Below are 26,402 nucleotides of genomic sequence, written 5' to 3' on the forward strand. Positions count from 1 at the left end.
TTAATCCACAGCTTGGGAGGGTCTCCTCTGTACTACAGAAATGTTTTTTTTTAACTGAAAACTTTAAGGCTAACAGGAGCACTAATGAATCAGTCCATGGGATTTCCAGGCCAAAAATTAGGAATGACACCCTGCAACAGCAATCCCTCTTCCACATAAAAAGCTGGAGTTTGGCAGGAAGCTGGACAGGTACTCCCCTTCCAAATCCAACCTTGACTGTTTGCACTTTGGGAATGTCCTTCATTGCACTAATTAGCTCCAAAATAGGACAAATTCATTATTTGAATTGCAGCTCTGTTGTAGAGGCAGCTGAGAACGCTGTAACTGCGATGCACCAGAACCCACAATACACCCATTATAAACTGGGCAAAGTCCCTCTTGTAGCAATTCAAGCCTAATGCCAGACAGTCTGATAAAGTTTTATGTATAAAACCCATGTGCTGATTTTACTGGTTTCTTTAATGATAAGCAAGAAAGGTGAAAAAAATAGCAAATCAGCCTCTCATTAGTGAAAAGAGTCTGTAAACCAGCCTGGCAAGGCTGGGCTTGCACGTGTTAGAGAGACAGAATGGAAATAACTAAGTTATTTCTAAGAATTAACTAGCTTTTTCTCCTCTAACAGCAAGATTACAGTGAAAACAACTCAAAATGTAGAGCTCAGAAATTATATTTTTAATAGCAGCCATCAGGCTTCTGATTACCACGGGAAAACAAGATGTTTGTGCCAATACAATTTGATTAAAACCAGAAGTTACAGAACTGACAAAGCTGTTGTGCTCCCTGCACATAACCTGATGCGACTGCTCAAGCAATTATATTTTTCACCTGGCACTTCTGTCTAAAATCCTCAACAAAATTAAGCAAAAAGTGTCTTGAGGTCTCCTGAATTGATTTCTCAGACTTGTGGAGAGACACTGTATGACAGATATTCCTGTAGTTAGAACACATTTAGTCTGCTTTGGTATCATAATTACAAGTTGAAAGCCAGGGAGAAAGCTCAGCCCACCACCTCATGGCTTCTCCAAACAAGCCCCTTTAAACAAATAAATCCCTCCTTTGATTTCTAATTTAAAAAAAAAAAAAGTTTAAATGTTCCCCTTTTCAAAACAAAGCTTCAATGAGAGCTTGTTTGTTAAAGAACCCCAAAAGCCCCCAAGCCTTTTGTTGGCACTAACGTGGCTGATGTTGGACACAAAGAGGGTTTGCCTGAAAGGAGGCAGAACAAAAGTGGGCTCCCGATCCTGCGCCGCGTCCGGCAATGCCTCAGACAGGTGCTGAACAGGAACTGGAGTCTGCTCCCTGGATTTGTTTAGAAATGGAGCAGCAGAACTAATTCCAACAAGGCTGGAAATTCTTGAGGGAGGTTTCCACACTGCTGCAGCCACATTAGGGTCCCAGAGTGCACTAGGGAGAAGTGAAGCTGCGCAGTGGCTTTGTTGCCAAATTGCAGAGACCCAAAAAAAAATCATTTGTTTCTTCTAAATGAGAGTAAAAACTCAGTGTAAATATAAAGAGGCAAAAATGTATTTAAACACTGAAAAAGCCTCAGTGGAAGAACACTGTGCTGTGAGAACTTGTTTTACTCAAGACACTGTTTGTGTTGTGCCATTTAGATTTTACATGGCTATTTGATGTCCAGATCTGTTAGGGGTAAATAATTTCACAAGTCACGCTAAAAGGTTCATTAAAAGGTAGCACTGAGAAAAATGAAGGTTTGTGTGTCAAAAGGTTACAGGAGCAGGGATTTTGTTTTACTTCAGCATTGAATTCAACTTTGTTTTCAAATCTCTGCAAGGAAAAACGTGTTGGTTTTTTTTAATCTCTACATTTCTGTACAACCTGCAAGTCACTTTGTCTTTTTCTTTCCATGCAGTTAAATCCCAGGGATGTGAAATTTAAACAACACTTAAAAACACTGCTAAGAAAGAGTGGGGAAGCCAAGACAACAAAGTCTAGCCAGAGCACCTACAAAACAGTAAAAAGACAAAGAAAGGCCGGTGATGCCACAAATCAGTTTCTTCTCAGATTATTTCTTTCTACCAATAAGTATCTCAATTGCTCCTGGATAATAACTAAACAGAGCACAAGAGAAAAAAAAAAGAAATTTGACTTACATAGATCTCATATTTAACAATTTGGGTTTCTTCATTTAGACTGTACAGATGTTCATCCAAGTGCCACCACGAAACACTCCTTTCCCCCTCCCCAAAAAAGACCAAATAAAGAGTCCTGTACAGTTCAGAAAATGATTTAACTGCTCATTTCACATGAACAGCATGTCTAAAGTCTCCTGACCTGTTCCTCAGACTGTAACTGGGATAATGCTCTGCAATTATACTCTGCTGACAAAAGTAAAATATCTTAACAATTAAATTAGACAATTAGGAAAAGGTAATTGTCTTAATCAACATCTTCAGAGCTAAGCAGACCAGGATGTAAAATCAGCTGTATGCAGAAATAACCCAAATTAAATTAGCCCCAAGGCTGCGTGTGAAGCTGTACTTACACTGACCCATAAAATATACACTGCTTTTAATTTTATTTTTGAAGTTCCTTAATCCTTAGGCCATTGCAGGTCAGCAGAAGACACATATTTAGTCTGCAGAGATACTAATGGCTTACAACCAGCTCATTTTCCAAAGACAATTATGGTTAACATCAAACCCCGAAAATGAGGCAAAAAGCACACAATTTTGATTTCATTCAATGAGACTCTTCTCCCCCTTCCCTCTCTTTTATTTCACTTTAAAAAAGAAGATTTAAAAAAACCCCTTACTTACTTTAAGTAACCAAGTGAGCACAGAATCACGATATGGAACAAATTTGTTCTTGTTCTTGCCAGCAGCCTGATCTGCCAGGGCAGAAATAACCAGCCCCAGAGTTGTGAGGGATCTGCCCAGAGAACACAAACAGTTATTAGCAAGGGTAAATATTCATAAGTCAAATGCATATTTAGACAGTGACTTTCTCTCTGAAAACATGCTCTGAGGAAAAAAATCCCAGTTTAATTTTGATCATTCTTTCTTCACAAAAGCACCACTCTTATTTTTTTCAGTATGTTTTCAGTGTTAATAATCAGGTCTTCACAATGAAATTCATGGCAGCTGCAGGAACACAAATATTTTTTAAGAAGATGGAGATCTTATTCCCATATCTAAGAATACTGCATGTCAGAAGGAGAAATAGAGAAAAGGAAAGGAGAAAGATTGACTACAGGAGCTTTGTAGAGAGAAGAAAATGAGAAAATTGACTACAGGAGCTTCATACTATTTTAAAAGTAGCTGTATTTAGCAGGAAATGGTGATGAAAAAAGGAAAAGAAATCATCTCAGAGCCTTACTTGTTAATGTTGCTTCCTTCTTTCAGCCTGTCTCCTGCAGCACCAGTTTTAGTTGCCCTTTCACTACCTGCCAAGTCCACCAGGCTGAGCTTGCCCACCTTCTCACCTGATGTCTGGGAAAGAAACCAGAGAACAGCCCCTGTTAGGTCACTTCAATCAAGTCACACTGTTTGATGTATTTTACAACAGGAATCAAACTTCATTTCTGGTGTAAACTCTTGTTCCAACCCCTTTGAGAATGGCTGGATTTGAACAGTGTCCTGTGCTAAGTCACTACCGGCTGCTTCAGAAACAACAGGGAAGTCATGGATGTTGTGAAGTCAGGCACTCTGATATCTTCAAATATCTCAGAAATCTCCAGAGTGTACACAGGGCACACTAATGAAGTGCTGAGCCATGAAAAATTCAGAGTTATGCCAAAGGAGCCACAAGCAGAGACAATCTTCTAAAATCCTCAGATTTTATACCAGAGTTTCTTCTGTTTTTCAGTGACCAGGAATGAACCTGATGAGAAGCATGTTGTAATTTACATAAATTATCACAGTTGCAAAGTCTCCTTTATCCTTAACAGCCTCCTGGAACACGATTCCAGCTGTGTGAGTATTTAAACCTGTAACGCAGATTTTGTTACACATCCTGGCATCTCATTTGACCCAAAATGACATTCTGAAACACTCCATGAACCCCCTAAATCAATTTAAAATTGAAGAGCCAACTGTCTTTGGGAACAGCTTGCTCACATCATGTTCTTCTGCAGCATCTGCACCTAGAGCACCTCAGGATCCCAATGAAAAGCGCTGCGTCCTCATAAATGAACGGGATAATTAAAATCAACAAGCTCTCAAAAATTACACCCTAAACCTATCAAAATATGATGTGATCATGGAATGTGCCATTTCCAGGACGGAAAGGACCAGCAGATGGGAGAATGGGGAAATCTGTTGCAGAAGTTCACACAGGGGTCGTCACAGGAAGGTGCAGAGAACAGGGACAGTCACAACCACTCTGCATCCAGGCTGAGCAGGACCACACAAAAACCAGGTATGAAAAGCATGCACAAGAGCCACAGCAAAACTGAATGACAAAATATGGAAAAATTAAAAAAAAAAATCAGCACAGCATGATTCCGATTTGAAGTGCAAAGGGGAAAAAAATCCAAATAAAGAATGAGGAAAATTGTGTGGATAAGAAGATTGGTGGAAACTGAGAAATTAGGAGGAAAAAAAAAAAAACCCAATTCTCATTATGCTTTCCAATACATTCAATATTTAGCTTCAGATTTGATCTGTGGACACTCAAAATTTCTCCAAGGCTTTGAAAACATTAAAGAATTGTCCAAGCATAGAATCTATCAATGAAGTTTAAAGATAGTTCTTTCAATTCCGGTTTATCACCATTTTCTGTGAGGGACTAAATAATATTGACATAATGTATTTCATGCACCCCTCCAAGGCATATTTATGTATAAGGCAATATAAATTAAAATATTTGAAGCTTTAAATGCTTTTTCAATATTTAATACATACACATAAAATAATTAATGCCATTCAATGCCAAATATTTAAAAGCAGCATTTTTTTCAATTTAGAAGATTGATAATTTGTACAAATTTGCATTAGTTTAGAAAGCTGGTAATTTCTATCAATTTGCATCAAATAACCATGAGAAGGGGATCACCAAAGGTACACTCAGGTGTATTTCTATTTTTCACCTATTTTATGTTTAGCCCGTACTACGAACTGCTGCTTCCAAAGAAGTGTTTCTTTTCCTGTGAAATACATTAAAGCAAGAGACACATCCCAGCCTGACATTTGGACCTTGCAGCTGGATTTTCTTACCCCTGATTGCACATCATAGAGGGTGTGGGTGAGGATGATCTTGAAGACTGCGTGGGACCGACTGCTCTCCTCATTCATGTTGGTGGCAGCCACTGTCCGAGATTTGTTGCCCTCAGACATCAAGGACTCGATGTCCTAAATACAATTTTCACAGCCATGAGTATATCTGCATTGACATCCTTTTCAATTAACTCCAAAAAATCATCTCATCTTGGTCAAATAACAGCATTTTCTTGCTAAGCCTCCTATTTATTTATTCAGAAAAATGTGAGGGAAAAAATTTGAAGATTTTAAGGCCCTTTAAAGCCTAGAAACTCCACAGTGTCATGACTTCACCCACTCCTCAACCTAGGTATTAGATTATCAACAAAAATAATGCACCTGGCTGCACACAGCAACACTCAAAAGCAGAGAAAGAAGTGAGGAACAGCAATTTGTGTTTGAACCCTGTCACATTTTAGCCTCAAGTTGTCATGGTCTGAGGATCTGGAATACTGAGAGAAGGCTCAGAGGTTTATAAACCATGCTGAAGAGGTCATTATAGTCCCCCAAATTTTAGGAGCTTCTTAAGTGCTTTGATCTGTTGTGATGCTTGAGAAAGGTGCAGCTCCCTTGCTTTGGAGTTTCACAGCAATTGTGTAAAATAGTTAAAACCTCGAGGTCTTGGGCTAAACTTCTATTTCTGCATCTCTAGCTGGGTGATGCTAAAACAACTCAAATAAACAGTCAAACAAAGGACCACAACAGACCACTGACTCCAGATTCTGGATTACAAAAAAGCTGCTGGGCAACATGGAAAGGCAAAGCATGAAATGTGTCCTGTCTTAGTAGAAACCACCACAGAGAGCTGGATGAACACCTGGAGGAACTGCAATTGCCCTGTTTTCATGTTTTGGTTAAGCTGACAGATTCCATCCCATATTTATCCATTTTCCCATATTTATTTATTTTCCCCAATAAATTATTGCTCCTTAAAAAACAGGGCATTTTGTGAATGCACATATAAACATTTACTGTCCTGCCAGCCAGTTTCATGTGATGCTCTCAAGTATTTGCTTAGTAAACAACCATTAGTTCATAATTCCAGCTACTGGGAAGGGAAATTACTGAGTAGAGCATGACAGGCAAAAAGTGACACAGTGGGGCACTGAGAGCCTTAATCCTGGGCCTGTAATTAATCACAGAACACTTTCTCACGACAGTTTGCACTCATCTTAGTGCTGAGAGGAAATCTGTTCCATTCAGCAGCTGAATTACTTCCAGAATTATTGAACAGCACGAGGTGAAGGGAGTTTCTGCTCTCAGCCCTGCTCTCCTCAAGGATCACATCACAACAATCTGCAGCTTTCTTGGTCTAAGATTACTGATAAGGAGCATTTTAGTGGTTCTGTCCAGCTTAAGGGACAGCACCTGGCGTTTAGGATGTGAAGAGAAGCCTTTCATAAAGTTGATCCTTACCTTGTAGCTAGCAACAGCTAGTTTGGATAGGCCATCTACGTAAGGGCCATAAACACTGTGTTCTCTAACCTTTAATGACTGACGGCTTCTGGTTGGGGGAAAAAAAAGGGATTTATAAGCACATGACTGACTTAAGACAACATTTACACAAAGTCCATTTCTCACTGACACATCTCAAACAGGATGGTCTCACAAACAGCCACTGAAGCACAGGGCAAGGGCCAGAATGCAAACACAAAAAAGCTTTATAACACATAAAAAGCTGACACAGACAGTGTTGTCACTTCACAAAAGGTACATTTACTCCAAGCTTTTAGTCTTGCTACTTTATTTTGATTTATAATGAGGAGATGCTGAGATCAGGAAGCAGCAAAAGCCATTCTAGGCAAATGCTTTAGATGGGATCCATTAAGGCAAACTGGTTATGTAAAGGAACAGTGTAGGACAAATACTACAGTGCCATTCACACACAAATTCCATACCCTTTGGGGTCAAGGAGATCTCTGACTTTCTCATTGTAAATCTCCATGTAGGATACTTCCACTTTGAAACTCTGCTCTTCATTTTCTTCTTTCTGTGCTCTTTCAAAGAGTCCACTGCAAAGTCTAGGGATTAATCCAGGCTGATCAGCAGTACCCATCATGGTGTAGGATTTTCCAGACCCTGTGTGAGGGAAACCGTGATCAGAGAACATGCAACAAAGGTTCCTGGTGTGCAGAATATTGATAACAAATAAAAGAGGTTAATTTTTTTTTTTTTTTGCATTTCAGTAGAAGGTATTTGTTCCATTTCCTGCCTTAAAGTAACCCAAACACCACTGAGCTAAAGATTATTTCAATGAAAAGGAAAAGGAAAACAAGAAATTTGGTTCAGAATGCTGGAGAACTTTTAGGTAGATACAGCCTTACTGCAGATGACAAGCCACTAATGAGAAAACTCTTCATATTACTCTTTAGATATTACATTAAAGTGACAATTCAAGATTATTTTAAGCACAGAGGCAGAAAATCTGAGCAATGCTCTGAGCTCAAGGACGATCATGGTCATGCCAAAGATTATCATATGAAGTGTGAGAAATAAGGGTAGCCAGCAGCAACAAAACCTTGCTTCTCATCCTGCCCACCTCATATCTGATGTTACAAAAGAGGAAAACATTTATTATCTACGTTAGCGGGTTATTTCTTCTCAAACAATGTCACAAGAGCCATGGAAAGAACCTCCAGCCAGAACATCACAGCTTTGGAGGGAACATTTCTCCCTTACTCTGGGACTCACCTGTTTGCCCATAGGCAAAGATACAAGCGTTGTAGCCTTCAAAGGCATTCTGAAGAATATTCTCTCCAAGGCACTTGAAAACAACATCTTGACCTAGAAAACAGAACACACAAGCCAACACTGTAACACAGCAAGACCTTTCTGAACTTTAATTTGGATTCTTTGACAATTAGGTAAAAGCTGTGAGGCTTTCCTGCTGCTGCTGCCCAAATCCCATCCAGTGTTTGCTCCCTGGAAAGGAGCAGAAGATGTGCTCCAGATTGATGCTGCTGTAAAAATTAGGGGCTGGGATTATCATGGATATACCTGGATGTGCTTAAAGCAAATATCCTATCAAGGTTCATACTCAGAAGCTTTATCAGCAGAGAATCTACGACCAACTGCAGAATTTCATCTGCTGGGCAATGACACCTCCTCAAAATACACTCAAGCTGTACATTTTAATGACAGTCAGTTGATTTTAATCCAAGGGAATCAGCAGAGCACTGGAAAAATTTACTGTGGATAATACCACAAGGAGGTTTTTGCAGAGAAGGAATCACAAGTATGTGGAAGATATGGATATTCACAGGTATTTTGCACTGGCAAAAAGTAAGGTGTAATGGAACTTGGAGCTTTTGGAATTATTTTTCCAAGCAGAGGAAGGAAGGCTTAAAATACCTGGGCAGTAACTACTTGAACAAAATTTATCTTCAGAATTAATTTTACAACCAGAAAAACTCAAGTCTGACCAAGGCATGACAGAACTTTATGGAACAAAAAGTCCTCTCAAATAATGTTCCTTTAAGCTCTTCCTTTCTCTCATTGAAGTTCCTATCATTACAGCCAAATCCATGCTAAAGTCCCCATCAAAAGCACCAAGAGCTGTGCCAGGCTCCGCTGGGGTAACACTTCCACTGTGTAACAGACCAAAATATCAGTTATATAGGCACCACCTTTAGTTTGAGAAACAAAGCATGTAATATTCCTATGTAATTTGTATGGCTGAAAGTGTCACATTTTTCTCAGCGCCTTGACAGGCTACTATTCATTAGTTATTTGTTAAAGAAATTAAAATTAAGAAGTGCGTGTGTCTTTGATTTTTCTTATGGTTTTTATGAAATAAATACTAAGTTCAACTGATCCCAAATTTTAAAGGATAACAACGATGAAATGAATAAATTACAGGAGTGATAAGTCCAAATACAGTTAATTTTTTACCATAACTATATGCCAAAATGCATAATATTAATACATAGAAAACTTTTAATTGAATACATTACACATTCTCACTAAAGCATCTGAATTCACATACACTTAAATGAAATGAGGCTTTTATTATTATTAATATTAATATTCCTTTATTAGGTTTTACTATGACATCAAATTCCCCTCAGCTCTGAAAAACATGAAATTACAGATAACAATGCTCCTCAAAAGAAATAAATGGGTTTGATGCATTTAAAATGATGGAGTTGGAGCAGTATTTTTAAATAAAGCTGTAAACAGGAGTAAAGCATCACTGTGCTGGGTTTCTCCACTCTCTGCACTGCAAAGGGGTGGCACTGCCCATTGCTATTGTCATCTTTAGGGAAAAGAAACTGGAATGATTGAAGGCTTCCCCTTTTTTGACAGCAGCCAGTCATAGAAGGGACAGCACTCTGTGCCATATGGCCTGTGCCCTGCAGCAAGGACTGTGTTTTAATCAGATCATTCCCACTTGGAGACAACCAAACCACAGTAAATATTATTACCTGCGTATTTTTCTTTGACGGATTCATCCATAGACCAAAAGCAGTGATCATATGCAAACACCTGCAGGGAAACAACCAGGACACCTCAGAACAGCTACTGCCAAATCCAACACGTTATTCACATTCTGACATTCTGAACTCAACACACATTCCCACGGAATTCCTTATTTTCTAGGAGTCTGAAGCCTAAACAAACACTTCATTTTCCTGCATGCTTTTATTTGTTCCTTGTTTCTATTTGTTCCTTTCTGTGCCAACCCTACTCCCCACTCTCCAAGTGCCAACCCAGTGGATGTCAAGGACCTCTCCATTTCTCCCTCCAAACCCATCTTTGCAATGCATTTTTCACCAGAGTTTCTCTTTTGCAAACTGACAGATGTCCTCTAGCTCTTTCTGCCTCCCATCTCCCCGTGCCTCTTGTCTGCATAAATTAAAAACAAGCCTTAGGGTAGGCAGCTCTTTCCATACAAGAGGAGTATGTATTTATTTACATTCCACGACAAACCAAAGCAGCCATCAAAGTCTAATATTTGCAAAGAATACTAGAAAGCAAATCAGTTTTATCATGAAAAGAGCAGCACCATAATGTTTTTAATAGAAAATTTTCAATTTTGCCATAAATGCATCACAAGGTCCACAGGCACCTTTCGTCCTGAAAGATGACCTGAAATAATGCAATGTATATTTTGGGACAGATGTTTGCAAAAACAGCTCCCCTGGGTATGTATCTGCAAGAAAAAATATTAATTAGGGTAATGTCTGACCTACATTCACATGGGCAAAATTTATTCTATAGGACGTAGGAAAAGGGAAGTGCAATGTGGAGCTCTCTGGCTGTGGATTTCCCATCTAAACTTAATGGAAGCTGCTCTTTCCCCTTTGGAATGTCCTGAATTGTTACACTGCTGACTACCAACATTTATGAAAATGCTTAACATAGCAAAATCCTTGAAATTTAAATAATTTATCTTCAAAAAGACATTGTTTCCCCTCCCCTTACTACACTGATGTGCCAGCATCAAGAGATAAAGTAGTTATTTTATATCCTCTAACTGAGGAAACAACAACTTGTGTATTAAAAATTAAGGTGGTCTTTTTTTTTTTTTTTACTTTGAATTCATTTTACAGCTAAACATATTATTAAAGCATCCCAAGCCTTCAGAACATTTAGTAAAACACCACTGGCTGTATGAGCACAACCATGGAGCTGAACCCTGATGTGCCAGGGCAGAGTCTTCAGGACAAGCACGAAGTCACGGGACCATAAAAACAAAATGAGTTTGCTTTAACACAAATACCAGAAAATGCTTTTAAAAAGCCCACAAAGAACAAATATCCTCCATTCAGAGTCTGCAGTGCTGAGTGTGGATGTTCTCATTTGTTCCTCTGACTCATTTCTTGGCACGGGCTGTACAGAGCATTTCTGCAGCAAGGAGATGCTTTGAGTTTCTTACTCAGCAGCTGAGCAGCAACAGAGCTCTGCAAAATGCTTTTAATGTTTGGATAACCCACAAGTGAGCAAGTGATAGGACAACTCTCACACACTGATAAAAGCCCTTACCTTTGGGTGAGTTCTGCTGTTCCCCAATGCATCAGGAGTGGACAGGATTTGGTACAAGGTCAGGGGAAGAAAAAAAAAAAAAAGAGAGAAAAGAAAAACAAGGACTGTTAGTTGTAGTGATTTCAGCTTAATTGTGCTATCATTAATCATTGGAATGCTGTATTAAAAGTTCATTTCTCTCCTCAGATCTCTCCTTGCTTACAGATTCCAAGTCATTTTATAAACCTTTTCAGGGGCAAGATTTGAGATGCTGCTCAGAGCTGATTTAAAATTCAAAGCCAATGATTTTCCTCATGCTGCATGTCTTTCTCACTCTCTCACGGGTTTATTTTTCTTGCGACACCTCTCCCTCTCTCTGGGTGTCACTACCTCTTAAAAACAAAGTACCCAAGCAACACAAAAATTTCCAAAACCACTTGAACAGGAACTTCAGGAGTGTTATTCAAGAGGAAATTTCAGAGTCCAGCCCTTGGGCTTGCCCAACCCAGCTCTCTCTCTGGTTGCTGGGACAGCAGAGCAAACATTTGCTTCCCCAAAGGAATGAGCAGAGAACAGCAATTCTTCTACTCTGTTATGTGTAGAATTTAGAAGTTTGGGGGTTTTTGTTTGTTTGTTTTTAAGCAAGCACAAAATTACTGGAGTGACCTTTAAAATACCAGCACGGCCCCAGTAGATGACTGCAGGTTATGCAGCCTCCCCACATCAGAGGCTGGAGAAAAGCAGTAAACACACAAAAAGCCACTGATATTCCCCTTGTCCTGGACCTTCCAAATGACATTAGGAAACTCTTGACATCAGCAGCGAGTAAAGTCTTGTGACAAGAAACACTGATTTCTTTTGAACAGAGCAGGAGAAAGACATGGGAGCCATACAGGATTACCCTCAGAGCTCCTGCTGCTCACAGGGCTTGAGAAGCAAGTTTAAAAATAGTAATTCCTGAGCATTGTCTCTCAAAACCAATTATTTATTACACAAATCCATCACCCCTTTTTACTCGTGCCTGGATCTGCTGTGTGTATCTGTTAGACAGAACAGGAACGACGGGCACTTGGGTGAGCAGGATGATTATTTAAGTCAAGGTCACCCCGTGTCACGGGGTCATCCAAGTCAGCAATGACAACATGACCCCTTTTCCTCTGCCATCTGGCTTAGTTGAAATAAAGGCTCTCCCGAGGTCCTTGGCAGCCAGCTTGGTGTGGACTCTCAGCTATTGCTCCTGGGTGGATTTTATTGAGGGAATCTCCTCACTGGGGCTTTGATCCAGTCACGGGAGACTCCAGAGAGCCCCTCTGGATCCCCCTCAAAGAGACAAAGGAGCATTTTCATGACTTTCTGTGCTCTGAAATGCTCATGGAGCACTTTGCTGCAGGATTTCACTGGAAACTGCCTTCAGGGGAGCTCTGCTTACAGGGCAGGTTAATTACTATTCCTACAAAAACCTTCTCCTTGTAAAACAAAGGGAGCAGCAAGCCTGGATTCAGAGTCTGAGTTTAGCACTCAGAGATGTGACAGCTCTGCTCACATTCCCCAGCCCAATTCCAAGGCAGGATTATATTGCAACAACCCAGCTGATCTGCCCAGCCCTCAATATAGGGCATATTATTGAGTATTTGGGTTAAAGCAGCCATAAGGATATAATCTGAGAAGTTCTATCACAGATACAATTTTAAGATTATGGATTACACAGGGCTATATATCATCAAGCTTTACTTAAGACCTTTAGTCTGAGCTAAGGATCTCATTTTCTGAAGAGCTGCACAAACACACAAACCCAGGTCTTGGGTCTTGCTTAATCCAAACGTGAGGGAACAGAAGCCCCACAAAACCCAGCATGCAACATTTGGGACACAGCACAGCTACACAGAGCCGCAGCTTGTGTGATGTACTTTTGACCACAAAGAGAATAAATGGGACAAATGTTTCCCCAAGGAAAGCATTAAGGGTGCAGCCTGCATCACATACATTGTGCTGTGCACACATGAGCCCATTAATGCTGCAGCTGCGTGCTGGGCCCAGAAACCCATGAAAAGATTTTTAGGCTGATGCAAAATCCCTTGGGAATTGAATCGATGGGGAAATGAAGCACCCACAGCAGCCTGGCTGGCTGCAAGGACACTCTGGGTGTTCACACCCAAGTGCTCCTGTCCATCCCAGAGGTGAGGAAAAGGTAAATACCAAGAACAGCACCACCCACGCGGCAGGGAAGGATCTCCTACAACAAAACGTGGCAGGAACATGTGCCAAGAACATGAGGGTGACTTTCCCCCTCTGCTCTTGTCAAACCCCACCTGGAAACTGCACACAGTTCTGGTGTCCCCAGCATGGGAAGGACATGGAACTGCTGGAGCAAGTCCAGAGGAGGCCATGAGGTTCATAAGAGGACTGGAGAACCTCCCCTAAGGAAACAGACTGGGGAATTTCAGGCTGTTCAGCCTGGAAAAGTTGTGTGGAGACCTCACAGCACCTTCCAGTGTTGGAAGGGGTAGAGGAAAGCTGGAGAGGGACTGCTCATCAGGAACTGGAGTGACAGGACAAGGGAGAATGAGTTCAAACTGGAAGAGGGGAAATTTAGGTTGGATATCTGGAAGGCATTGTTCCTCATGGGGAGGCCCTGGCACAGAGAAGCTTCCAGGGATGAAGCAGCCACAGCTTCTCTGGGTATCCTGTGGCAGGACCTCACCATCCTCACACCAAAAATTCCATCCCAAATTCCCATCTATCCCTGCCCTCTGGCAGTAGGAAGCCATTCCCTGTGTCCTGTCCCTCCATCCCTTGTCCCAAGTTCCCTCTCCATCCCCAAGGATGCAGCCATTCCGAGGTGCAGGCAGCTCCTCGGCCAAGAGCCAAAAATTCACATCCATCTCAGATACAGCAGAAGCATCTGAGGCAGGGAGGGAAAACTTATCTTTTAGCCACTGAAGGATGTCACTGAGATGCTTCCAGCTACTTGTTTTCACTTGTATCCAGTCTGACAGGAATTTGCCAACTCCCTTCTTTTATCTCTTCTCAGTTCAATGTCAAACAGAAGTAGAGGGAATCTAATGCATCTAATTTAATTCTAAAATTAAAAAAGGAGGAAGACTACTCCAAAACAACATCCTACATTTAATAGTATTTTATTTGCTGTGAGAAATTGCAACGAGATCATCTTTAAGGTCTTTTCCAACTCAAATAATTTGGTGATACCATGAATATATAGAGTGTTTTGAGAGTGAATGAAGACATGAAGTTTGGCTAATAATTTCTGTTTAAACTATCTCTTACACAGTGTAAACGTGTCCTGATCCAGCTTCTTTATCAGGACACACTTGCTTTTTTATGAACATTCTGGTGGTTCCACAGATCTCAAGCACAATGTAAAAATATGAATAAAATCAGAGCAAGTCCCAGCTGAGACCATCAGTGCATGTGCAATACCACTACCGCTTCAGTTTTTTAATAGAATAATTAAATTACATATCCAAACACAATAAACTGTTCAACCATAGCTAATAGTGGCATTTTAGTAACATCCAGTTTTTCCGTGTTCAAAAGGGGGAAGAAAGGTTTAGTAAGCCTAAGTGTATCAGACTGTGCACATGATGAGGGGGAAAACACCCCAGCACAGGAGCAGAGGTGAACCTTGGCTGGGGAGAGCAGAGCTCAGCCCTTATCTCCTCTGTCTGGCTGACCCCCAGCTCCAAGATAGCAGCCAGCTGGCAAATCAGCACATGCTCTAAATCAGTCACAGCACATCTCCCTTCTTGTCTAAATCAGAAACTGGCAGATGGGGCAAAGGGAGGAGAAAGGTGGGAGGTGGCAAGGCAGGAAGCAGGGGAAAGAGCTCCAGAATCTCTAGGACAGGAGCTGACATGTCAGGCATGGGTTTTCTTCTCAGTATTTTTTGAAAAAGAACATTTCCTGTGGCAACAGCAACGACATTCAAACTCTACATTTTGAGTGATACTGCTAAGTGGCACAAGGTTGTGCTGGATTTATGGAATTGAAACATAACATTTTGTCATTTTCAGAAGCTTCCTGCACTAGCAAAATATAATACAAATTTGAGGGTTAGGGAAAAAAAAAAAAAAAGAGAGAGGCAACAATTCCAACTATGAATCAAGAAAGTCTCAGCAAATCTCTCCAGAAATTCTTATTGCTTTCTACTTTTAATCTTCCATAACCATTGCAAAAACAACCATATCGGATTCCAGTGTAATTAGTGCTATTTTATACCCTGCAGCAGAAACTGTGCAGCATAAACTCTAGAAAGCAGCTAAAAATGCAACTAGAAAAAGAAACTGATGGGAAAAAAACTCCTTGGGGTTTACAAGTGAAAAGGTGTCAGTGTCTCCCAGGGATCACTCTGTAAGGCCACACCTTTATGTTCCCAGCTGGCCTAAAATAATATTATTATTAAAAATAAAATTGACATGATGTGTAACAGTAATTTACTCTTTAGATGTAATCATTCTGGAATTCTGGGATTTTAGTAATAAGTTGTTGCAGATAGAAGCTGTACAATAACTATCCTAGGTTCTGACAGGCACAACAGCATCATTTACCAATACTCCCTGAAATCAAAGAACTAAAGTTACATTGGGCAGAGTTTGTCATCCCCTCAAATCTTTCCTTCCTTTCATTCCTTGGTTAAGTATGGCTCAAAATAGCACTGGTATGAAAAACCCTGAAGCACAGTTTCTTTTGTGGCTCCTTGTCTCAGTTTGAAAAGAGAGGTGTCTGCTAAGGAAGGCAGGAGCTTCCCTTGAAGTGGAGAATGGAAACCCCCTCCCTCTGAATTATTATAATTTTGAAATTAAGAGGTTCTTAGGTAAAGATATGGGAGTAGGAATAACAGTTTTTATTTGGGAAAAAAATTAAAATAGAAGTGGAGTAATACAAAACAACACTGACAGATTCAGAATATAACCTGACACCCTGTTGGTCAGGGTGCTGGTAGTGGTCTGATTAAATGGTGGCTGCAGTCTTCCTGGAGTGATAGATGTGGATCTGTTGAAACAGTGATCCTGTAGAAGAGTGTAGTTTTCTTCTGAAGGTCTAGTGGTGGTGTAGATGAGCCTGGTCTTTTCCTGGGAATTTAGTGGAAAAGAAACTTGTTCTTCTGGGAAACTAGTGGAAAAGGATGCTGTGGTGTTCCAAACCTCAGATTATATCCAGGTAGGAATGCTTGGCTCCTCCCCCTGGGTGGAGCATCTCCCAGTGGGATGATGGAATTTTATCAGCCCTGCAGTGACACTCATTGCCCGTTAACAGAAGAGATCTCCCGGAGGAAGGATTGGTTGTGGAAGAGATATGGAAACTGCTCAATTAACAGAAGATAACTTGCCCACCTCCAACAGATGGCAACAGAATACACACCCCCAGCCACATCTTGTGACCTAAGACACTCCTGTACAGTGTTTTATGGAGTCACAGAATGATCTGGGTTGGAAAGGACCTAAAAGATCATCCCGTGGCAATCCCCTGGCAGTGATACCTTCCACTGGAAGGAAAGGTGTTTTCCCTTGTTCCTTCTCTCTCACCTGCCATGAGCTTCTCTACTCAAAACACAGCAGAGCCAGGAGCACCTCAGGGACATCAAATATCCCATTCCCAGAACCTCAGCACTGAGCTTTGCTAAGCAAATTAAGCTCTGTTTGAAAAGCAGTGGGTTAGAACATCATGGATTTCATGGACTGAAGGGTTTCTCAAGTAAACTCATCCTTCAAACAAGGCTTTTGGATCTTGAGGGTGTTTGGGCAGTGAGCAGGATCCCCAGGGAATGGGCACAGCCCTGAGCCTGCCTGAACTCCAGTAGTGTTTGGGCAATGCTCTCAGGGATGCACAGGGTGGGATTGTTGGGGTGTCTGTGCAGGGCCAGGGCTTGGATTAATAATCCTGGTGGGCCCCTTACAGCTCAGGATTTTCTATAATTTTATGGCCCCTGGCCATATCTCAGAGGGCAAATACTGGGTGTAGACAAGGTGGAATTCCAAAGGAAGTGCTCTCATTGCCTCAGCATTGGACACCTGCCTGAACAGGAGATGGGATTTAACAACCCAGAGTCTTTTATTCTGGGCTTATGATGTCCAAGCTTCCCTATCCTTCACAGCACTACAGGACCTTCCTAGAGTGGAGAAGCTGATAAGTGGTACAGGAATTACTGAAGAGCTCCATCACCAGAAAGTCTCAAGGCCTTGCAGCAGATGCAAAGGAGGCACACAAAAAATATCAGGAATATCTTGGATTTGTTTGAAGTTTGGGAGCCCAGTTACCTTTCTGAAGCAGATCCTTTAATTGGTAGCTTGTGGGGGTTTTGGTTTGTTGTTTTTTTTTTTTCTCTTGTATGAACAGAGGACTCGGAACAAAGTATTTTGAAGAGCCAGCACTGCAATGGTCAGAGTTTTATTGTTTAAATTTCAGCTGCAGAATTTCTTTCATGGCATAAAAAGGCAACAGCCAATGGTGAAATAAAATGCAGAGAATAGATTTAATGATTTTACTAACACAGACATAACCAAAAGGCAGCAGTATGATAGCAGATAACAAAAATTAGAATTCTCTGAGAAGCTGTTTCCTCTCCTTCTGCATATCAGACGAATACTTCTTGCAATCCATTTTGCTGCTGTCAGGTATATACAATGAGAGGAAAAGTCAACTAAATCAAGTCTGATCACTTCAAGCTTATCCTATGATACTCAGAAATCCATTTTCACAGAATATTTCAGATTGTAAAGCACTTAAGGTTGTTGGGTTTCACAACTTATAACAGCTTATAAATATTTTCACCCCATTTTTACATTCAGGCCAAGTGGTATCAAAATGCTCAGGCCCCCCAAACCCCAATTTTTTTTGATGTCCTGCAATTAATATTTTTCTTACAGAGTCTCATTTTTACATCCATGGCAATACCAAGTTCTTTGGGAGAAAACCACACTGCCCTATTTGAGCAAAAGATTTTTTTGCAATCAGAAACAGCCTCTTTAAAACAAAATCCCCAAATACATTAAAAAAAAAAAAAAAAAAACAACCACCAAACTGTGAAAGAGCATACACAGTTCAAAGCCTAAACTTGTGCAGCCAACAGGAACAAAGGTAATCACTGTTCCTTGGAAAATTCCTCCAGTGCTCCAAGGCATTCCAGGCGTAGTTGGCGGTTACTTAGTTTCTACTGACAAAACTAATTTTTGCCAGCTCATTCAAAATAATTTAAAAAAAAAAAAAGTCCCAAACCAAGAACTCGGGCTGAGCAGCAACTTTGTGGGTTTGGGGTATTTTGTACTTGGAGCTAAATTTTCTGTATTGTTGGTACAATAATCAGCTTAGTCCTGACCACATTCAAGCGGTGCATGGATCCCATAAAGCTGATGTTATGACAAGGGGATTACAACTTTATCCTTTTGTTTGTAAATACTCAGATGTCAGGATCCTATTGTGCTCTAGAGAATGTTTGGTGAACAGCCAGTCCCCAAACTTCCAATTACTATTGTGAATTACAGTATTTTTTAATCAAGTGGGCTATAGCTACCTTTTTATAGCCATGAGAGGGAGAGAAAATGCCTCCTTAGGATGTGGCAGCTTTTTAATTCCTCCAGGAGATCCCAAATGGAAAATGATGGCAGGTGGAGCAGCATGTACAAGAAAATATACAATATATGGTAATCTTGTTCTACAACATCAACAAATTCAGCATTCACATCCAGGATAACCTTCAGCCAAGCCACTGGCACACAGGATTAATCCCAGAATGATCTCCTGGGCACTATGGAAGGGAAAAGATTGGAACTAAAAGGAATTTGATCCTTGAAAGGGTGTTTCAAGAACTCTCTCAGGTCCACCAAGACTGGGTTTTCCACCCTTGGTAGATCACCCAGCTGTATCACCCAATCCATAAACGCATCAGAGTCTCCACCTTACAGCAGTTTGAGTTTCTGTTTTCCTTGAAAACACAAATACATCAACCAGAATCATTTGGAAAGAGTGGATTTTTCCATGGACTCCGCAATATTTACACAAGTACCTAAATATAAATGCGTGCACCCAAAATTCTTTGAAGAAAGAAGAATCCCAGAACAATTTGGGTTGGAAGGGACCTTAAAGCTCATCCAGTTCCACCCCCTGCCATGGGCAGGGACACCTTCCACTATCCCAGGTTGCTCCAAGCCCTGTCCAGCCTGGCCTTGGACACTTCCAGGGATCCAGGGGCAGCCACAGCTTCTCTGGGCACCCTGTGCCACAGCTTCACCACCCTCACAGGGAACAATTTCTCTCTAAAATCTCCTTCAGCCCCCCTCTGCTTCAAACAAAGAAGAGAAAAAGAGAAAAAAAAAAGACATTTGCAGGAGTTCAAAGGGGTCTACCACCAAGGAGGCTCCAGAGCAGCCCACAAGCTCTTCACCCTCACAATAATCAATCATTCCACATTAAGAAAATTACTGTAAGGACTCATTAACTCAGGGAAACAAATGCCTCACCAAGAGCATTCTGAAAATTTTGGTAATGTTTTCTATGTCCTTTAAATAGGCAATAACTCCCTCCAAGTACAAATGTGTAGAAGAGGTGTCTCTGAGTACCTGCTCATTCCCCATCTACTCTCGTACTGAATGACCGACACCATGAGGCAGCTCTGTACTCATAACACTTGACAGTCAACATTTTTTGACATCCCCAAAGAACTTTCAGTCATTTATCTCACAACTGTCCAGGCAATTTGTGTTAGATAATCACCAATGCAACTTGGGAAACACCTTCCAGCCCTGAGGCCTAAGTAAGAAGTTAAATTGCTTCCTTCACTTTCTTTTTTGGTTCCACCGGTCTGCCTTGTCCTCCAGTGGAGAGGAGGACTTTCCCCCTTCCTCTCTTTGGAATTGGTTCTCCAACTTCTTTACCACATCCACCAGGCATTAAGCAAGTAGGAAATGTCTGAAGTGGCAGCAGTTCAAAAGGGAACATTGCTGTGGCTACATTTTGTAAAGAAATCAATCTTAATAGTGTGGTTGGTGCATGCACAGGGCATTTACGAGATTGGGAATTTTACTGGGTACAGCAGCCTGTCACTTTCTGAATCTTGATGCAATTTCAGCACCATTGAATCACCAGCTGATGAAGAGGATGCATGCACAGTGCCACACTCTGTACCTCAGGGTCATTTTTGGTGCCTCCAGAACCAGATGCCTGCTAAGCAGAGAATTATTTTCATGTGGTAAAGTCTATTCACGGCCTGTTTTGAATCCAGCTCCAATTGAGGGATTCAAGCAGTATTTAAAATACAAACAAACTGGAAACCACAAATGATGTTTTATCTAATGGATGGTGGATGAGGAAGAGGGAGAAGATCAGAGCTGTAGGCAAGAAAGGTTGGTCATTAGCATAAAAAAGTGATTTGTCTTGGCTCCACCATTCAGTAACCCTGAAATTCCTCACTTCAGCACATCCACGTTCCATGATCACAGTGATAACCCAGAGGCTGTTACAAGATCTGGGTGCTCTCAACCCAAACCCTCCATCAGCATCCAAGGAGCCTGGGAGGTGAAAGAACAGCACAACTCATCTGAACCATTCTGCAAACGAGAATAGCAGCTTGTCAAGGCACTGGCATCCCCAAAAAAGCACTACAACAAAAGCCTGACCTGTATTAGAAGCCTCAAACATTCAGCTAGAGTAAAATTAGTGTTTATATGTTTCAAAAAAGAATGATGTCATGCTGCCTTTTGCTCTTCCCAAGAGCACAGACTCTGTACCCTCCCTGATCAAAGCTTTCAATGCTGTCTATATTCCTCCAACCCATTTAAGACAACCTGACTGACAGCTTGGAGATAAGGAATCAGGTAGCAATCAATATCCTTATCACCAGCCCTGGAGAGATCTAATAGATGCAGAGATGTGGTGCTTAGGGACACGTTTCAATGGTGGGCTTGGCAGTGCTGGGCTAATGGTAGGACTCCATGATTTTAAAGGTCTTTTCCAACCTAAACAATTCTAAAATTCCATTATTTCAATTTCTTTCCAATATCCCATCTAACTCCAGAAGTCTTACCACAGGATTACCCGGCATGAGGAAATAAATACAAACTTAGTCCCAAAGAAAGCAAGAAAGGACTGCTTTCCTGGGTAACATTTTTGAATCAAGCTCTCTTCTGGCTGACCTAGAAAAGCAATCCTTATCCTCAGTGTACCACTGCAATCAGCTGGTTTTCCTTCCCAGCACAAGGATGAGAAATAAGCTATAATTGACCTGTTTGCTGAAAAGCAAAGGCAAAATACAGCATATTATGAAAATTACAGGCAAGCCTTCACCATGACAGCTCGGCTCCCATGTCCTGTATCTGCCCTGCTAATGGCTCCAGACTGCTGAAAAAAAAAAAGTCACAGTGCTCTAGGCAGAATTAAATATTTGCTTAAACCCAGAATTGCATTGAAGTGAACAGATCTACATTGAGAACTTGTTCTGCAGACAAAAAATAACATCTTTGGAGTGAGAAGGAAAGAGAGACCCCTTCATTATTTGGTGGGAAAAGCCTAATTATTTCTTCCTAAACAGGTGTTGCTGATTCACTGTAGCATTCCTCTGCACCCTGAATTTCCCAAATGCATCTTTTGGCCACATGATGAACCTACCCATCTGCTTTGGCTATTTTTCTCCCTCCCACCTCAGCAAATGGCTGTGGTCATTTTTAAGTGTAAGAAATGTTTTGTGAACTAGTCTTGAGTCAACACACTACAGAACTATTTCAAAGCACTGCAGTTCTTTCATGCCCATTGTGTTCCAACTTCAAACTCTCATTTGGGCAATCACATGAAGAATCTAATTAGGAAGATAATTTTGAATATGCTTTTATTCCTTACTTCTCGCTCCAATGACAGTTATTCTTGTGTACAAAAAATTCTTTCACTAAACACTCGTACCAACACCCAGCACCCAAAAAACCAATGTGGCAGCTGCTGAAGGGTTTGATCATTACTGCTGTGCTGCTGATTTATTCATGCTGGGGAAATCAGGAGTCAGGAACAGGCATTAGCAGAGGAGTGTGACTGGTGGGACCAAGTGCAGGAGCTACAACATCAAGAGTGCAAAACCATCTGGCCCCAAATTAATTCAGGAGTTAGCTGGAAAAGGCACTGAAACTGGGCTTGGTGAAGCTACACATCATTTTTGGCTGACAAACATTCTTCCAGAGACTATGGCCTGCAGGGCTGTAGGGAGCAATCAGGGATTAAGTTATCATTTCATGCTCTGGCAGCAGATATTTAACAAGGTGAAACATGCACCGTGCACCATCACTTATCCCTTTCAGCCAAGTAAATTGTGTCAGACTAAATCCCACCGTGCACTTTCCTGCCAACCAATCTCCCGGGCCTGGATCCTGGCCAGAGACTCGCTGGCTTTTACCAACCCTCCTGCTGTCCCAGGACAGGCAGGGAAGTGATAGAAGGAGGATGCAACTCCCACCTTGGGGAGACTGCTCCTGGTGCTCCAGGATTAGATTAGGCTTCTAAAAAGTGCAAACACGAGTCCTCTGGTCTATCACTGACTTTTATCACATTATTTCTGCAGTGCTTGAAGTGAAGAAGGGATGCAGGGCCTTTAGCCACGGCATGAGAACTTAAACTCTGCAGGATTTTCCAAGGGAATTCAGGTAAAACCCAGGAGCTCTGGCAGCAAATCTTTCCCCAGCAGCCTCAAAGCTCCTACAAGACAAGGTCAGAGTTGCTGCTGAAAGTGCCACAGCTGTAAACCAGATTTCCTCCTGCCTCACTCTTATCCCTAATTACTTCTAAGAGCTTCCCACAAGCAACACCATGGATTCGCTTCCTGTGCTGCTCTTATTCCCAGAGCTGGTTATCTCCCCAGCATGCCTTCTTCTTTTGAAATCCTTTTCAACACCTCTCCCTCAAACAAAAAAAAGCACCCCAAAAGGAGACTTAAACCCTTCCACAACACTGTTTCTGGAGCAAAAGCTGTTTATGGTTGCAGATACTTTTTTAAAAAGTCCTTTTGAGGACATTACACATGTGCTGGGTTACATTCAGTTCAGGCCAATTAAAAGTTCATTGTATGGTCAAGTGTTCTGTGCTGCACAAATGCGGCTCTGTGGCTCTTTAGTACCTTCCCTTCACTCAGACAATATAAAGGGGCTGAAAATAGGGAAAACAGCAGACAGAACAGGGATTCACAGAGCTGGATAACAAGAAATTATGCCCCAGGGCTGTGAGTCTCATGTAGTCACTCAGAAAAGAATTTCAGGATGGTCTGGAAGGGACTTTTTAAAGGTCATCTCATTCAACTCTGCAGGGACACCTCCCACCATCTCAGGCTGCTACAAGCTCCATCCAGCCTGGCCTTGGACATTTCCAGGGATCCAGAGACAGCCACAGCTTCTCTGGGCACCCTGTGCCAGGGCCTCACCACCGCTTTTCAAAACCCTCTTAGATCTAATCTAAAATAACTTTGCTCCAACTGCAGGACAGATCTAATGTTGTAAATTCAATGGTCCAAAACATCTACAATGCCCATCCTGGATGAAGACAACAGTTGTTTGGCTTTTCTGAACGTCACCATAATAAAGTGGTTTTATAGGAAGTCCTAGTGATCAGAGCAATCCATCACTAAAACTTGGGACTCCTGTGCTGATTCCCACTGCCATGAGTGATTAATACAAAACAGATACTTGGGCATTGAGGAAAATATCAAAATATATCCATTCTCATCACTGACCATGTGCTACAGCCCTGCAAAAACACTGTCACCAGCAAATTCTGTCAAAAACAATTTAATTAAAGAGAGAAAACCCCCAATAACTGAGAAAAAAAAAATCTCATTTCCTTGTAGGAGTCTGAGGAATTTCTTGTTAGTAATTCTAAATTCTTCACTTAAATGTGGAATTGTAGAATCATAAAGGTTAGAGAAGACCTTCAAGAGCATCAAGTCCAGCTGTCAACCAGCAGTACCACCCTGGTCACCACTAAACCATGTCCCCAAGTGCCACATCCAGACTTTTTGGAACACTTCCAGGGATGGTGATTCCACCACTGTCCTGGGCAGCATGTTCCAATACTTGACAACCCTTTCCACAAAGAATTTTTTCCTAATGTCTAATCTAAACCTCTCCTGGCACAATCTGAGGCCATTTCCTCTCATCCTGTCACTTGTTACCTGGGAGGAGAGACTGACCCCCACCTCACTACAACCTCCTGTCAGGGAGTTGTGCACTCTTGCAACCTTTAATCTAATCTACCATCACTACAATACCACAATTATAGCAAATTTTGTATCATTTCTTTATGAGGGAAATACAGCCTGTGTTCCACACCAGTTCTGCTCATTTGGGGCACAACACTCAGCAGAAAGTTGAAATTCTAGACGTGTAAAAACCTAAAACAAGACCAAAAAATCAACTCCACCCAACATCTGAACTAATGTTTACCTCCTCACACTGTTCTTTCATTCCACAGTAGCCACCAGCACCAGACACTTGCTGGCAGCTGATTTCACTTAAAACTTGTCTTTTCCTTTTCCAAGGATCTATTTGGAAGACGAATTCTCGTACGTGCCATGTGGAAAAGAGTTTCATATTTTGTGGTCTCGGTGATTAAACAGTGTGATAGTTCACATACACAGTAAAGGAGCCATTAATTTCCCTGGGGGAAAAAAAAAAAGAAGAAACACCTAAAGGTGATACCAAATAAACTTGTCAGCTCCTGATGCCAAGTTTGCATTGCAAAGAAGTTATTTTTAGCCTGCAAGTGTGGGCTACACAGCAAGCTGCTGGTATTCATAAACAGGGATGGGATGTGAGGCTTTCATGTGCACTGAACAGAACCAAAGGATGTTTCCTGTTGAATTCTAACTTTGAACTCCCAGGCTGCCTGCTGCTCTTCTCTTCTGGCTGAAAAATATCTTGCTTTTAGATGCAACTTGTAGCCTGCATGACTGTACTTCATATGGGACAGCACATGCAAAAGCACTTTACGTGACACTATCATGATTTAGCACTAAGCACAGCAGTTCCCTAAAATAAGAATAAAAGCAGATGTCTACTTGTATCTTGAGAAGCTCTTTTAATTATTTTCAACACACATATCACCAAGAAATGCATCATTTTTGCTAACGCTGAATGATATTTGGAGATGAGATATGTGCTCAACAATGCCTTCTGCTCATCCTGAATTACACAGAGCAGCTATGAGTATCTATGTTGATGAACAGGCAGATAATGGAATTTTATCAGATAAACAGGACTGACTTACTCTCAATCTGAAGCAACTGCTCTTATAATCACCCATATTTTATTCTTCTAAATCCAAAAGACATCAGACCATTTTAAGAAGGTGGAAGCCAAATCCTAAATTGACCATTAAAGATTATACATCTAATGCTCAGCACACACCTTTTCATACAGAACGACAAAACAAGAATCATTAAATAAATTATTCCTCTAAAACCGTCCTGCTGGATTCCCTGGTGGCTGCATTGCTCAGAGTCACAAAGCAGCTTCCAACAATCTGCAAAAACCCAACAATCCCACTTGGAACATAACATGGAATTTGAAGGTCAGCTCCTCTCTCCCCTCCTTTCCGTTTGTACCATTACCATAAAAAAAAATGTTTTCTAACAACAGTTCCTTGTTACAATTCTTTGCCCACTTAGATCAAATAAACTCAACCATCTTCATTTCCACAGGGACGCTTCCCTTGCTGTAACTCCCCCAAACAGTTCCTTACAAAACAAAACCTACCCACACATACAAGTTGCTAAAGAAAACATTATCTTAAATGGCCAGCCTCTGTTTTAGTAGGGGCAGGGGTGGGAATGGAAAGGAGGACTCCTGTCAGAGAGGGAAGAAAGTTACTATGTGAAAACTGACCACAAGTCTGATTAAAAATAAACTACAGAGTATTTGTGGATTAGCTGTTCTACAAAGCTCACACTTTGTCCAGCACTACAAACCATCATTTAGTCATAAAAGCAGTAAGTGAGAGAAAAAATAATAACCCCCAAACTAGTAACTTCACCAAGAAGTTTGCTGTACACCAGCAGCTAGAAGAGATTTAAAGAGACAAACTGCAAGTATGCTGCACCAGGGAGGGAAAACACAGACATGTACCCAGTATTTCCTCTCTAAAGGGAGAGGGTGAAAATCAACAGCCAAAATTATCTCGGAGAGTCACCAGCCTGGTGTGCTCATCTGGAGCACAGGGCTGAGATCAGGGAGATGAGCA

General features: G+C 41.3%; 1 protein-coding gene across 3 annotated transcripts in view; it reads right to left on the bottom strand.

Annotated features, from left to right (window-relative positions):
- KIF13B (kinesin family member 13B) overlaps positions 1-26,402 on the bottom strand; it is a 120,782-nt gene that overhangs the window by 61,483 nt on the left and 32,897 nt on the right. For 2 of the 3 annotated variants that reach the window (XM_038130312.1, XM_038130310.1), the window contains exons 3-10: positions 11,205-11,220; positions 9,644-9,704; positions 7,911-8,003; positions 7,118-7,298; positions 6,636-6,723; positions 5,178-5,312; positions 3,340-3,452; positions 2,781-2,892 (exon numbers count right to left, since the gene is read on the bottom strand). In XM_038130312.1, coding sequence (XP_037986240.1) covers positions 2,781-2,892; positions 3,340-3,452; positions 5,178-5,312; positions 6,636-6,723; positions 7,118-7,298; positions 7,911-8,003; positions 9,644-9,704; positions 11,205-11,220 — 799 coding nt within the window. The remainder of the gene's footprint in view (positions 1-2,780; positions 2,893-3,339; positions 3,453-5,177; positions 5,313-6,635; positions 6,724-7,117; positions 7,299-7,910; positions 8,004-9,643; positions 9,705-11,204; positions 11,221-26,402) is intronic. The other variant, XM_038130311.1, reaches the window with a different exon arrangement.

Source organism: Motacilla alba, chromosome 3, assembly GCF_015832195.1.
Source record: "Motacilla alba alba isolate MOTALB_02 chromosome 3, Motacilla_alba_V1.0_pri, whole genome shotgun sequence".
Lineage (NCBI taxonomy): Eukaryota > Metazoa > Chordata > Aves > Passeriformes > Motacillidae > Motacilla > Motacilla alba.